The following is a 14469-nucleotide window of genomic DNA, read 5'->3' as shown; positions in this document are numbered from 1 at the left end:
CCAATACACGGACACATAATCTGCCATGTGCAAGAACTTGCTGTGTGCTCCCTCTCACTATAGTAAATGATATTTCGCTGTCAAAAGACAGTAAAGATGATACAATTAAAAATCCGAGGAGGAGTGGACCAGCAATTACCGAATTGCGAAGTAGCAAGGGGTCTCTGTATATGTTTAGATTGTTGTAGCGTCAGTCATGCATTTCATTCCAACTGTAGAGCCAGGCAAGCTATTGTCCCACCACCCCGCCCGTGTCATACTTCCCCCCAACTAAGTTCTGCCATGACCACCATTACTGTTATTGGCTAACATTTTTCCTCCTGCCTTGCTTCAGGGTTTTTGCCTTGTTCGCGCTCTACCCCGGCTTGAGCGAACCTCTTTGCACTTGAGCTAATTCATGTGCAGCATTCCGGCGGGATGTGGTCAAATCGCATGATTAAGAATGTCGTCATATTATCAGGGATGTGATTTGACCAAAGTGAAATTATCTGAAAATTAGCGGGGGGGGGGGGGGGGGGTGATTGCTAGCTGGGGGGGGGGGGGGAGTTCTTTCACGTGTTCTTTGCTCTTTGCGTGACTTTCAAGAGCTTTGAAACCTCTCCCACCATAGTCGATGGTATCATGACACCAAATGCAAAGTGCTTTCCCGGCACGATCGATCTTCCGAATAAAGTCATTGAACAAATTCGTCACAGTCTTCTTTCCAACATTCGTAGATAATTCCTTCTCCAACCAGTCCCATCGAAACTTGTTTTTTACAATCTTATCAATTTCTTTAGCTCGCGGAGCATCTTTGCGTTCGATCACGGACATCTTTCTTTAAACACCCGGCAAAAACGTGTGAGAAATGAACAATGGCACACTCCTATAACAAGCGCGTTTATTGGTCAACACGAGACTTCAACCAATCGCAAGTACGTTTCATTTCAGTTACGGAAACACTCAAATGGCATGCTGTCGAGACGAAATCGTTTTTTTTTTACCAATTAAAACACCGGAAATTTTAAAATTTTTTTTTTGGAGATAAAAAAAGCGGAATTCCGCGAATTAGCGGAAAAATCACATCCCTGTATTATAAGTAAGCTGGCTGAGGTTATCTATAGCTATATTTTACTATAGCTATAAGGCAGGGCTGGCCAACCCGGTCCTCGAGAGACGCATGTCTCAGTTGATGCAAATTTTCAGCTTGTTGGAAAGCTGTGTGGGAACTCAAAATGTTGACTAAACAGTTACGGACTGTGCGCATTAAATCATTAGTCAAATCAAATACACGATACACCAAAGTATATTAGTAGCCTTGTCCTTAAGTCTTTCTGATAGTTTTACCCTTACCTTCTTACTTCAATAACCTGAAACTATAGCTTTTATTAAAAAAAATATTTAAGTGGCCCCCTCTGGCCATCCTTATGAAAGAATTCTGGAGGCGCCACGGGTGAACATCACATAACACTTGAAACTGATCAACAGGATAGCGCTGACGAGCATATGAAAATAAATGAGGAGGGAGTTTTATTTATTCCTCTATAGTTGCTGTGGGTAATAGACTCACCGAAACATGGTGTTTTTTTGCAGATTTTTTTTTAAATGTCCATGCTGGTGCTGGGAGGTGTCAACACACATAACTTACATGTTCCAGCATGATCTGGCACCTGCCCACAGTGCCAAAACCACCAGTAACTGGTGCACTGACCATGGCATCACTGTCCTTGATTGGCCTGCTAATTCCCCTGACCTGAACCCCATCAAGAATTTGTGGGGTATAGTTAAGAAGAAGATGAAAGACACCAGACCTACAAATGCAAATGAGCTGAAGGCCGCTATCGAAGCATCCTGGGCATCAATAACACCTCAGCAATGCCACAGGCTGATTGCCTCCATGCCACGCCGGATTGATGCAGTAATCCGTGCAAAAGGATTCCCAACCAAGTACTGAGTGCATCAATGGACATTTTCAAATGTTTGATTTAGTTTTGCTGTTATAAAATTATTTTTTTACTTGGTCTGAGGAAGTATTCTAATATTTTGAGATAGGATTTTTGAGTTTTTTTCAGCTGTAAGCCAAAATCAGCAATATTCAAATAATAAAAGGCTTGAAATAGTTCAGTTGATGTGTAATGAATCCAGAATGTATGACATTTTTGTTTTTTTTTTAATTGCATTACAGAAAATAAAGAACTTTATCAAAATATTCTAATTTTCTGAGACAGTCCTGTATCTGTTGATGATAACATAATTATGGTATTGGGTGGTTCAAAATAACCACTGTATCACATACTCTCACCATACTACACTGGAGCTTCCACAGACTCCGCTGTTATGCCGCAGGTGACACAAGCCAAGCAAAAGTGGAGCAGGGCTAGGAATCAAATGGACTGGACCATTTCAAACCAGTAGCGTTGTCCACATTTTCGCCTTGTTTTCTTTTTTTTTTAATCTTGGGTTTTTCATCATATTTATTGTCCTTTATTAAGGAAAATACAATTTTTAAAATGCTATAATTTTGGGGGGTTCTTGGGTTGAGTTTGGGGGTTTCATCCCCAAATTCAACACACATGCTATATTGTACAATAACAATAGAATCCATTCATTTATTAATTCATTCATTTATTCATTCATAATATATATATTTTTTTCTACTGTGCTTAAATAATTTCATTAAGGTATGAAAAGCATTTTTGAAACGATGTATTCTGGTTTTACCAAAATTTTTACCAAACTTAAAAGGGACTAAAAGGGGGAAAATAAAGAAAACGAAAAAGAAAAGAAAAGGGAAAAAAGACAATAAAAAACAAAACGAAAGAAGACACAAATTGAATAAAAAATGGAAGAAAAGAAAAAGCATGAAAAATAAATAAAAAGGCAAGGAAAAGGGAAACAAACGGGAAAAAAAAGAAAAAAGGAACGGAGAGAAAAGAATTAAGCAGGGGAGAAAAGACAAGTGAGAAAAAAGAAGTCAGAACTGAGGGAAAAAGAAAAGAAGAAATAGCAGGGGGAAAATGGAAAAAAGAGAGGTTTTGGGGGTTTGATCACCACCGATAAGAATGTAATATTATGCACAAAATGAACTATTTATTCTATTTATTTATTTTTAGCTCTCCAGAGAACCTTTTTATAATAAGCAACTTTTAAAGTCTAGCAACTGGCATCTCTGTGTGACAAAACAAAATTTCAATTAAAAATATTGACCATTTAGTGCAAAAACAAATAAACTACGAAATATAAGAATAAGCTAAACAGCTTTCTTTTAAAAAGCTAATCTTGAACACACATCCCTGAAAAACACTGGAAACATAAATTAAAATATGTATAAATCTAGAAAAAACATAAAAATACAAAACATTTTTAACCTTTCATTTGAAAACGCTTATTGACCAATCACGCGAGGGGAAAACGTATTCTGGAAGTCTATTGTTTTAAATAATGAAGTCTGATGTAAGATGTTGCTGGATTTGCTCTTGATTATGTTTAATTTGCCTAAGTGCTGAGTAAAAGTTTTTTGGGGAGTAATAAAATCCTTGGTCTCACTATCGCCCTCTGCTATGAGGCAAGAGAAATGCGTGCCTCACTCTGCATCTGCAGACACTCAGCACAATAATACTAAGTTAAATGAAAAATAACTTCATCACTGAATAAATCTAACCGCTTAATATTTTTTTATTTTTCAATTATGACAGGTGAGGCACTGTCTCACCTGCCTCTCCAGACTGCAGTTCTGGTGTTGTCGCTTTTTAGTTTTTGCCTGTTCAAGCGAAGGTGGCTTGAGGACAAAATTATTTCTGATATATGTTGAAATTGTGTCATTTAAGGTTTTAAACATCAGCTGACTCAACCCAAAAGGGGCTTTTTGTCCCAAGTGTCATTCAATTAGCAATGTAGTATTCAATGCAGACTCATGGTACATTGCATAGCAAGCTTGAAATATTTATTCATCAATATATATTATTTCTCTATCACAATCACAATAATCTCAGTAGTGTCAAATATGATAAGGGTCCACATTATTAATCAAAAGTTGTCATTGTCATATCAAATTCAATGCAGCATACAGTTTCAAAAAAACAGGAATCAGTAAACCAACTGGTAATAAATCGAACAATTCATTCATTTGACTTTATGCAGTAGCACATGAATAGAATAACTGGGCAAAACGTGTTTAGGATTATTTCTGTGTAAACGACATCAACAATTAACACAATCAACATTTGGATTATAGGTTTCTCCTCAGGGTAATGGAACAAATAGGAAAACAAATACATGCTGAAAAGTATCTTTACAGTAAAATCCTGCACATGTTCACGTTTTTCACAAATTGATATGAATTCTAAAACATGTGTGCGTCAGTTGGTACTGAAACAGTTTTGGGTTCTAGCTTCAAAGAGGAATGTGGAGCAAAACATTTGTTTTGCAAAGATGTAGATGTTCTATGCAGCCGTATTAGTCAAGACACGCTATTCAGATTCACCTATTTTGCTCTTTGCTGCCGATGAAAAATGACTTACGCTCACAATTGCAGCTCCCTCTGCAACTCTGATCTCCTCAATTGACAGCAAATGACAAAATAGTCACCTCCTGAGATGGACAATATTTTCTGCATTTCACAAAAACAATTGTAATTACAATATTGTGCTTAGATGTGTGGGAGTGAGAATGTTTGGTATTGACTACTCCTTTAAAACCTATACACAAACAAACAGATAGTTCTTTAAATAAACAAATAGTAGTCAGTGGTGGGCAGCATGGCGGCGCAGTGGTTACCGCGTGTGCGGCACAGTTCTAAAGTCATGAGATCGAACCTTCCTGTGTGGAGTTTGCATGTTCTCCCCGTGCTTGTGTGTATTTCCTCGGGGCACTCCGGTTTCCTCCCATATTCCAAAAACATGCTTGTCAGGTTCATTGATCGGTTTAAATTGTCCCTAGGTGTAAATGAGTGAGTGAATTGTCTGTCTCTGTGTGCCCTGTGACTGGCTGGCAACCCGTTCAACCCCTGCCCTCTGCCCCAAGATAGCTGGAATGGGCTCCAGCACCCCCGCGACCCTACTGAGGATAAGCGGTGCAGATAATGGATGGATGGATAGTCAGTGGTGTGTAAACACATAAAGTTGTCTGAATGCCAATATATGTCAAAACAAGATATATGTATGGTCTGTGAAATGAACAATTGAGAGAGTATTATGAAGATAGATATGGTTACACTTGTACAACACTAATTTTAGTGCCCTCTGGAGACCTTTTTATGTGCAGTATATGTATTATTTGATTTGATTTCAATATAAAGCTTACATGTATCTATATTGTATATGTATATACTATATGTATATACTCCTTATGTTACACTCTGTACTTCAGTGATACATTATTGTTAAGAATGTAAACGTGTTCCAAAACAAGGAGCGTTCACAAAAGTATAAAGAAATCCACACACCCCTGTTCAGAAGCCTTCTTTTTCGAATGTAAAAAAATGTAAAAGACGTTAAAAAATATTTTTTAAAAAGTTAGTCAATCGTTCCAAAGATTTTTAATTAAAAAAAAAGATTATTTTTTTTTGTGGGGACATCACTTCAATGTGTGTGGGCTGTAATTTCAGTATCATGTGATATTGAAAAAAAGCGTGTTTTTTAATGCACTCAAAATATATCTGAGAGAATATTTTAAAATGATTGACCTGGGTTCTTTTTTTGTCAATCATGAAACTTTTCATCTGAGCAGGGGTGTGTCAAATGTTTGTAGCTGTCACATACTGTACTGGAAACATCCACAAGTTTTTGTATTAGCACCAGCCTTCGGATTCGGCTTCCCGTTTTCAAGTTTACATTTTCAGTGTCGCAAAAAATTCACATTCAGCTGCCAAGACAAAAAATATAATCGCGTGTTTTGTCAGGAACCCCTAGAGTTGAGAATTCTGGTTATCTTGAGTTGCGATTTTAACGTAGTTAATAAATGAAAATGGTAAACGCTAACATTTGCAATAAACAGTGTTTTTTTATTTTGATGTGCACCGCATGTAATTAGCATGTTTGTGGTCACCGAGACCACAGTGAAAACAATATTTTTTTTCTTTTTCCAAAACCTAGTTATTTTGTAGCATTTATTTTGGTGTTACATGAGAGCAAACATTTGCAAGATCTCCCCATAATGCCACAGAGTTTTGACTTTTGCATATAACTTCCTGTGGCAACATGCGAGGCAGACATCATAAAAACTCATTACAACTGTGAACTAGCAATGTTTACATTTTTAGACGTGTATGAGTGTAGTGCACACATATTATGAATAAATTGGAATATTTTACAAAATCAATACTCCATAATGATAAGGTGTATTCCTTTATCTTACCTATGAATATACTTTCAAAAAAATGAAAATCTTACTCTTTGTAGAATGATGAGACTTCAAAAAAAGAACTAATCTGCTCGTGAATGCAGTTTGAGCCCACAAACACTAGCATTGTTTTGTTGAACACCAAAAACTCCGGGAAATACAGTTATCATCATTATCAAGTAAGCAGAAACGTAAAAGCTTATACAGTACATTTAGAGCGGAAATCAGCCCCAAAAAATTCCTAACAAAAATATATGGTACAAGCCCCTTACATATAAAACATTGATTTTGAACAATGTTGTGTTTATGCAATATATTTTAAGAAAACATTTCTACCAGTTGATGTACTTTTTCATTAGGCGACCATTTTAATTGCTGTCTACTGAAAAATATATTGAAGTTGCATAGGACCCAAGTGGTGACCAATCACCTGCTTTCCGAAGCAGAGCCATGATTGGTTATTAGATGAAGCCTTAACAACTGTGAAGTTATCTACGTTAAACAACAAATCTCAAAATGGCCGCCCCTAGAAACGGAAAGAATCGAGAGGGTATTGCTTCTCAACTCATATTTTCCGGACACAATACTAATGAAAATGCCAAATTTAGACTATTGGTGGGTGAAACAATATATTATTATTTAGGTTGACTTCCGACACTGATTTTGGTTTAACTGGGAGCACAGATGAAGTACCACAGCACAAGACTAACACAGTTCAGGCAGCTGAACTTGTAGCCAATCAAAAGCTTATTTACTCCATACATCAGGCCTTGAACAAGCGCATCTTGAAAAGATATCAGGTAAACTCTTTCAACTTTTAACCGATTTCTAGAAGATGGTAACTGAGTGAGAGCCTTGCGATGTTTACAAAATATTGAGATGCTAGCACCTTCATACCGGACAAAACATTGTGAATGTGACCATTTTTAAGATTATTGTTCGTTCGATTTTTTTCAGAATGGCAATAGCAAATGGTTTAGTTTAAAAATTTTGTTTTCTCAGGTGTGTGTATCGTTCAAATCAGGATGACGTTAGTATTTGTACCCCAGCATTGCTCCCCGAGTGATTCCTGAGCTGCTTTCTCCGCAATTGCTCCGACCTTTTTTAGGTGTGTGATTCCATTCTACTTGGATGAAGACTCTTGGGTAGAAAGGACCTTTTTTTTCAGCTCATCTGTCTTCTCTGCTTCGCCCTCTTTCGAGGGGAACATCCATTCGAGGGCAGCACCAGCCGTACCGTCGCCACTCTGACGCGAAAAACACAAGAAAGTGGCCCATATAAAGGCACAGCCGCCGCTGAAGGTTGTCCGCACGTACGGAGGCACCAACGCAAAGTTTAAAAACTGTGGGAGGAAGACACAAAAATAATTGTTCATTTTAGTGAAGAAACACACAATAAACTGGCTCTGGTTGTGCAAAATGTATCTATGCAGGTTACAGTGTACAGACAATTGAATATTCGACAAGGGGTTGGTTGTATTTTTCTCCACAATGTAGGAAAGGTTTTTAACTTAGTTTAGAGCTGTAAATCATGCACCTTCTTAGTAAAATATTGCCACTCATGCCCAATGATTAAATTCTAGCCCTTAAAATGAGATTAGATTTTACCTGCATGAAGGGCCAGAACATTAAGCCAGTCTGAAAAGAGAAATAACACAAAATTAACTCATAGAAAAGTAAATACAGTACAAATATTAATTTGCCTTGCGCTCTGGTTAGAAACCACTGTAGTCGGGATTTCAGTTCAACTGTTTAATTGTTTTGCTCTTCAGGCATTAACACACTAACAAAACATGATTGGAAAAGGCCATTCAGCAAGTCAAGTGAGGTCATGTTTATTTGTATAGCCCTTAATCACAAGGAGTATCAAAGGGCTGCACAGACCACAGATTATTGCAAACCACAGACTATTATTACACCATCCCCTGATCTAAAACCTACATGAGGGCAAGGAAAAACTCAAAAACCTCAACATGAGGAAAATGAAGAAACCTTGAAATGAGAAGGGACCACACATGAGGTAATCCCCCTTCCAGGATGAACAGGCTGCAACAGATGTTGAATTAACAAATAATACACAGATATCGTCAACAGAAAATGTAGGTCATTCATAAGCTAGAAAACAAAAGTGTCTTTTAAGCCTGGATTTAAACAGTTCCACTGAGGTTGCAGATCGAATCCCAGGGGGAAGAGCATTCCACAACACCGGGGCCCGAATGGAGAACGCTCTCCAACATGCATTTCTCAACCAACTTTAGCTTTGACAGAATGAAAAAGAAACTAAATTGCTTCACTTGCAGACTATTCTCATGGAGCATTTGAAGATCGCTGATGGTGCAGGAAATCAAAAATGTTAACAGAAAACCAAATCAGTGAGCAAAAGGGAAAAAAAACAACTATTAGTAAATGAATGTGGAGTTTCTAACATAATAAAGTAATGGATGAATGAATAAAATTCCTCTTTTTGTACTCAAGACAAATTCTCAAACGTCACAAGGAATAATAACAACTGAAAAAAGCCCATTGTAGTTTCCCCTCAATGCATCAGCGTTTGTATATGTAATTTTCATATGTTACAGCTGTAAATGTGTACAAAGAAGACAATGTCACTTGTTAAAAAATGTGTAAAGTATTTTTCTTAGCCAAGGCATGTGTGACATTAACTACTGGAGCACTTGTATAATGTTTAGAAGGGACTTACTTTCACATAACAAACATCAATAATCATATGCACTTTCTACAATATAATCCTAACCCTGACAGACAAAGTGAATATTCATCAATGGATTGATAAAGTCAAGCTCTAGTCTCTCAAAGACTACAGCCAGGTCATCCAGGAAGGGAGATTACCTCATGTGCAGTCCCTTTTCAAGGTTTCTTCATTTTTATCATGTTGAGGTTTTTGAGTTTTTCCTTGCCCTCATGAAGGTTTTAAATCAGGGGATGGTGTAATCATAGTCTGTGGTTTTCAATAATCTGTTGTATGCGCAGCCCTTTGAGACTCTTTGTGATTAAGGGCTATACAAATAAACATGACTTGACTTGACTACTTTTTGGATACATGTTTACCGAAGTTCTATAATTTTAAACCAGAATAAAGACGCATGGTATTATTTAGTGATTTTACAAAACTTTTTACACAGTTTTGATCTTTGATTCAAGCTCTGAATTACTTTCTGCTAAACTTTTGCTTTCCTTGACTCAGCAGTTTGTTATAACACAATTTATACAAGGTTAATCTTATTTTTTTAATGTATCAGTATTAAGCTTTATTTATTTTAACAATGAAAAAACATTAATTAGAAAAAATACAGGCTTCTTTAAAACAAGATTTACATTGGGAGAGAATTTCGTGAATAACACAGGTCAGTGAATAACACTCAAAAGTGGTGTCCATTTCATGTGCTTTTGAGAGTGTGTGTTCTGTGAGTTTGCCATCTGGGTAAAAATAATAAAAAAATATTACACCGACCACTGAATAGGAAACAAAACTTAATTGATCTGAAAACATATGCCTTGCTACTCAGTTTGCTATTGTTTGGTGTAGATCACTATTAGTTGACCATGTTTAATGGAGGCATGAAATATCTGTGATTACAAATTACTATTTTTATGCCAACACTCGACTATTAAAAACGACTAGAAGTGTGGCTCAGTGAATCAACCTGGATTCCTCAAGCGTACCTCTCTCCTTCCACTGATTTTTTTTCCTTCATTTTTACTATTTCCTTATAACCATTCATGTTGTATCTTTACAGTAAAATATGTAAATACATCAAAATGAAATACTAGATTTTTGTATTGATAGTAATGTAAAAAAAAAATAATCAAAATGATTGCTTCGAGAGTGTTCTCCATTCGGGCCCCGGTGCTGTGGAATGCTCTTCCCCCTGAGTCTCGATCTGAAACTTCAGTGGAAATGTTTAAATCAAAGCTTAAAACACATTTCTATTCTATAGCATATTAATGAACTGTATTTTCTGTTGACAATCTCTGTATATTATTTGTTATTTCAACATCCGTTGCAGCCTGGTCATCCTGTAAGGGGGATTAACTCATGTGCAGTCCCTTCTCAAGGTTTCATTTTCCTCATGTTAGGGTTTTGAGTTTTTCCTTGCACTCGTGTAGATTTTAGATCAGGGGATGGTGTAATCATAGTCTGTGGTTTGCAATAATCTGTGGTCTGTGCAGCCCTTTGAGGCTCTTTGTGATTAAGGGCTATACAAATGAACATGACTTGACTTGACATCGTATATTGTTCTTCTGTTCTACTCACTTTATAAGTGTTCAGGAATTTGTCCCTCCAATCTTCCATGATATCCTCTTTGCCTTCTAAGAAACTCATGCCTGTTGAACACAAAAGACAGATGACAATCAGACTGATTAATATAATAGATATATATTAATTTGGTCGTAATTCATTTGATACATCTATTCAGAATTTCCCACCCAAAACCAAATTTTGGACAGCTAATTTTTGGCCTTAATCAGATCCGGTCATATTTAAATATTCATCCATTCATTCATTTTCCAGCTGCTTATCCTCACTCAGGTCACAGGGTTCCTGGAGTCCATCATAGCTGACCTCAGGTAATGGGCAAAGGACCCCCTGGACTGGTGTCCACACTGAGACAGACAATAATTCTCTCACATACTCATTCCTAAAGACAATATCCAAACATCAACCGACCTGCCACGCATGTTTTTGGTGCTAAGAAGGAAAGTGAAGTCCTTGGAGAAAATCCACTCAGACACAGGAAAATTATGCAAACTCAACACATGGAGGCCGATAGTTGGAATTGAAGCAGTCATCTACCTTTCTGATTCAGTTTATAAAGGATTTAGTGAAAAAAAAATGTTTTCAATTTGAGTTGTATTCAACCCTGTCAACATCATGTGTGAAATGGAGGTGACTGGCCTTGCTGTAATCAAACACTAATCACGAAATAAGAAGCAGATCGCTTATGATGATATCATCGATGATTTTGCATCAAGGAAAGCTGGAAAGGTCTGGTTTTATGTGAATTTCCCTTCGGGTATGAATAAAGTATCTATCCATCTATCTATCTTTTAGCTTGTCTACTTTTCATTATACAACTATGTTTTCTTTAGTGTGTTTTCAAGTGTGTAATTGTGTGATTTTCTGTATAAGAATTAATAAGTCAATTTGTATTATTTTCTGGTGGTCTCGCCCAGGGAGTAATGTAGTGTAGAAACGCCACTGTCAACATGGACCAGATTTAGTTAAAAAGAAGTTGTTCAAAGACATGTGAGGAGTTTAGTTGGAAGTTTCAAGGGGGGAAAAACCTACTTTGAAAGAAGAAAGTAACAACACATGACTTAAGGAGATGGAATGCAGTGAGTTCGTGGTGTGCGTGGAGAAAATAACGAAGTTAAAGAACAATCGTGACCTTTGAGCAGCAGCAAACATTAACAGAGCAGAAGGGTCTTGTCGGAAGCGATTAAAGAAGTGGTTGGGTTACAAGTCAAATTATCCATTAACCGACCTGTGTAGAATACACTGGTGGCCAAGGGCGCCGCCGTGGTCTGGTCCAGTAGAAGCTTCTTGATCACCATCCGCACCGAATTGCCGGGGAACCGGCGCTCCAGAAAGCGCATCCAGAAGAAATTGAAGTTGCCATGGAAACTGAATGCGACCACGGCGACATTCCGTGTGTGATTCCAGTCCATTTTCTCCCGGTAGGAAAACCATTGATGGACAAAGTCCCCTCCCGCGAACAGGCAACCGTACAACGTCACGTTAGTGACCCAGGGGAACCGGCGGGCATGTTTCATAAAGGCTTTTATCATCATTAATAGAACACAGGCAACGTTACGTTACGACGGACAAGAGGGCTACACGATTAGCTTGCATTGTGAATTTGGGGAGAAAATTACATTAAACGAAAAAAAGAAAAATAAGGATTCAATTTGCTCGGCGCTATCGTGCGGTCACGGCAGGACAAATGACGTGCGTCATATTTACCCAATGAGCTTCTTGGCATTAAAATTATAGAATATTTCCAATGGAGGGCGCTCATAACACGATTAAATTCTATGTCGGGATAAATAAATTGTTATAAAAAGTATGTGTCGAAAGTCAACATTTTTGGATCCAGCAAATAAACAAATGAACGGGACTGGTCGCCAGAGCTTCGAGAGGGTATTGCTGACTGTATTTACCAGAGTGTCCACCGCCTGCGCTCTGTTTTGATTGGCTAACGTCGAATGTGGGCGGGATTAGGAAAAGCACGAGCTTTTCATGGACAAATGAAAGTCAGATGGTTGACACTGGGTTGTAATTCTTATCCCAAATGTGAAAGTAACGTTCAATCAGAAAGCTATTATATTTTCAAAAGAGGTAAATCATTATTTGGTTGTATTTTAGCTTGTCCTTTAAGCCCAGTTGTGAAATATTTGACCGCTAGATGGCACTGTGTTGTCCGGTATCAGCGGGGCCCAGTGATACGCCGCAAAGCGTGATGACAGGATGCCGGAAGAACATGGCGCCGATCCAAGAAGGTATACCACTGTGAAAAATAAATAAAAAATTCTCGACCTAATGTTGTTTTAACAAAAACAACAATGGTATGATAGGTTATAAATTTTGTTCGCAGTATTCAAATCAATGTTTTAACTGGATGAACGTTTTTTTTTGTTTGTTTTTTTACCACTAGTAGGCGCTAAATATTACACATCACCATTTATGATTTGTTTTTTTTGTCAAATGAGGAAGAAAATGCTAAATAAAAAGTCAAATTCTGCCACCCTGTCAGTCTTCCAATCCGGACTAAAAACCCACCTATCCAGACTTGCCTTTCTATTACAAAACTGCCCCACATGATCCCAGCCCCTTCCCCAATTTTTCTTATTGTAGGCTGCTTTTTTATTCATTTTTTGTTTTTCTTTTATTTTTCTTTTAATTTGTATCACCATTTTATGTTTTGTGTACAGTCAGGGGTAGAGAATCTATGGCTCGGGAGCCATATATGGCTCTTTTCATGAGTACATATGGCTCTGGAATAAAATGTACCTATTGCACATCTCTCTGTGGCGTTCCAAAGTCAAGTGATTTCATCCCGATTTTGGTCCATATAAAGCCGAAGCAACTTAATACAGAAGTTCGATAAGAAACCATTTAAACTGATGAATAAAAACGCTGGCAAATGACTTTGATTGGGTGAGCAGTACAGGTGGACGGATCCCTGCACACAGCGCAAGGCACTTCCTTCTCTCTCACTCACTCAGTGCAGTCTACACCGAAAGTGAATACTGTATGACAATATCCTTATCATTTGCAGTAATTTGTGACATTTTTACAAAAGAACTTTGCATGCACATTATTTTGAAACCGTTATTAAGGACAAATTTCATGGGAAAATAATGCCTCGACACTCTTAACTGAAGGTGGAAGCCAAATTGTAAATGGCATATTTACATTGATTTGGGACACAGGATTTGGCATTATTATCATTTCATACATTTGATTAAATCATCAAATGACACACAGTGCTTTTGTCTAGAGAGCGTGTTTGGCAGTTTTTTCAATTTTGTCTGAAAAAATATGTGGCTTCCTCAATTTCTTTTATAAAACATTTTTTTGCTTTTATGGCCCTTTGGGTCAAAAAGGTTCCTGACCCCACTGTACAGCAACATAGGGTGGACAGAAAGGCAGTTTGAAATAAAACGTATTATTATGAAATACATTGTATACTAAATGTAGTGTATGTAATCCTAAAAATATACTAATATACAGTCTCTGGCCTAGAATCATCATTGCGTTTCTTATGTTGTGCGAGCAAGTATGTAGATGCACTCAAATAAATTATTTGAAATTAGTTAACCATTTTTAACACATAATCAACAGAGGAAATATATATTTTTTAAAACTTTTTAAAGATACCTCAAACTATGCATCCCACCTTAAAGAATGACGTTCTTCCATGTTTTCATACTATCAATAGTTTTGTACTACGTGTGCAAAATTGCTCCAAAAGGCTAATTTTGCTCAAATTGAGGATTATTGGTGTAATTCTGTGAGAAATACCAATTTAAAATATAATAAAACAAGAAACATACAAGTGGGAAGCAATATTTGCCCATAGTGGAAGGATTGTTTTGCAGCATTAAGAGGAAGAAAGTAGAAAACTGG

General features: G+C 37.2%; 1 protein-coding gene across 1 annotated transcript; it reads right to left on the bottom strand.

The window, feature by feature from the left end:
- Positions 1-3896: 3896 nt before the first annotated feature.
- LOC148361623 (mpv17-like protein) lies at positions 3897-12505 on the bottom strand. Its single transcript, XM_088342370.1, has 4 exons — positions 11825-12505; positions 10594-10664; positions 7926-7955; positions 3897-7660 (listed from the first exon to the last, which is right to left on the bottom strand). The coding sequence occupies exons 1-4, from the start codon at positions 12129-12131 to the stop codon at positions 7442-7444; spliced, it is 627 nt and encodes a 208-aa protein (XP_088198496.1). The 5' UTR covers positions 12132-12505; the 3' UTR covers positions 3897-7441.
- Between the last annotated feature and the right edge of the window lie 1964 nt (positions 12506-14469).

The sequence above is a fragment of the Urocampus carinirostris genome, chromosome 8 (genome assembly GCF_059441175.1).
Source record: "Urocampus carinirostris isolate Australia breed hairy pipefish chromosome 8, RoL_Ucar_1.0, whole genome shotgun sequence".
NCBI classification, from domain to species: domain Eukaryota; kingdom Metazoa; phylum Chordata; class Actinopteri; order Syngnathiformes; family Syngnathidae; genus Urocampus; species Urocampus carinirostris.
The sequence above is the reverse complement of the archived record's forward strand: the minus strand, read 5'-3'. Positions and strand labels throughout refer to the sequence as shown.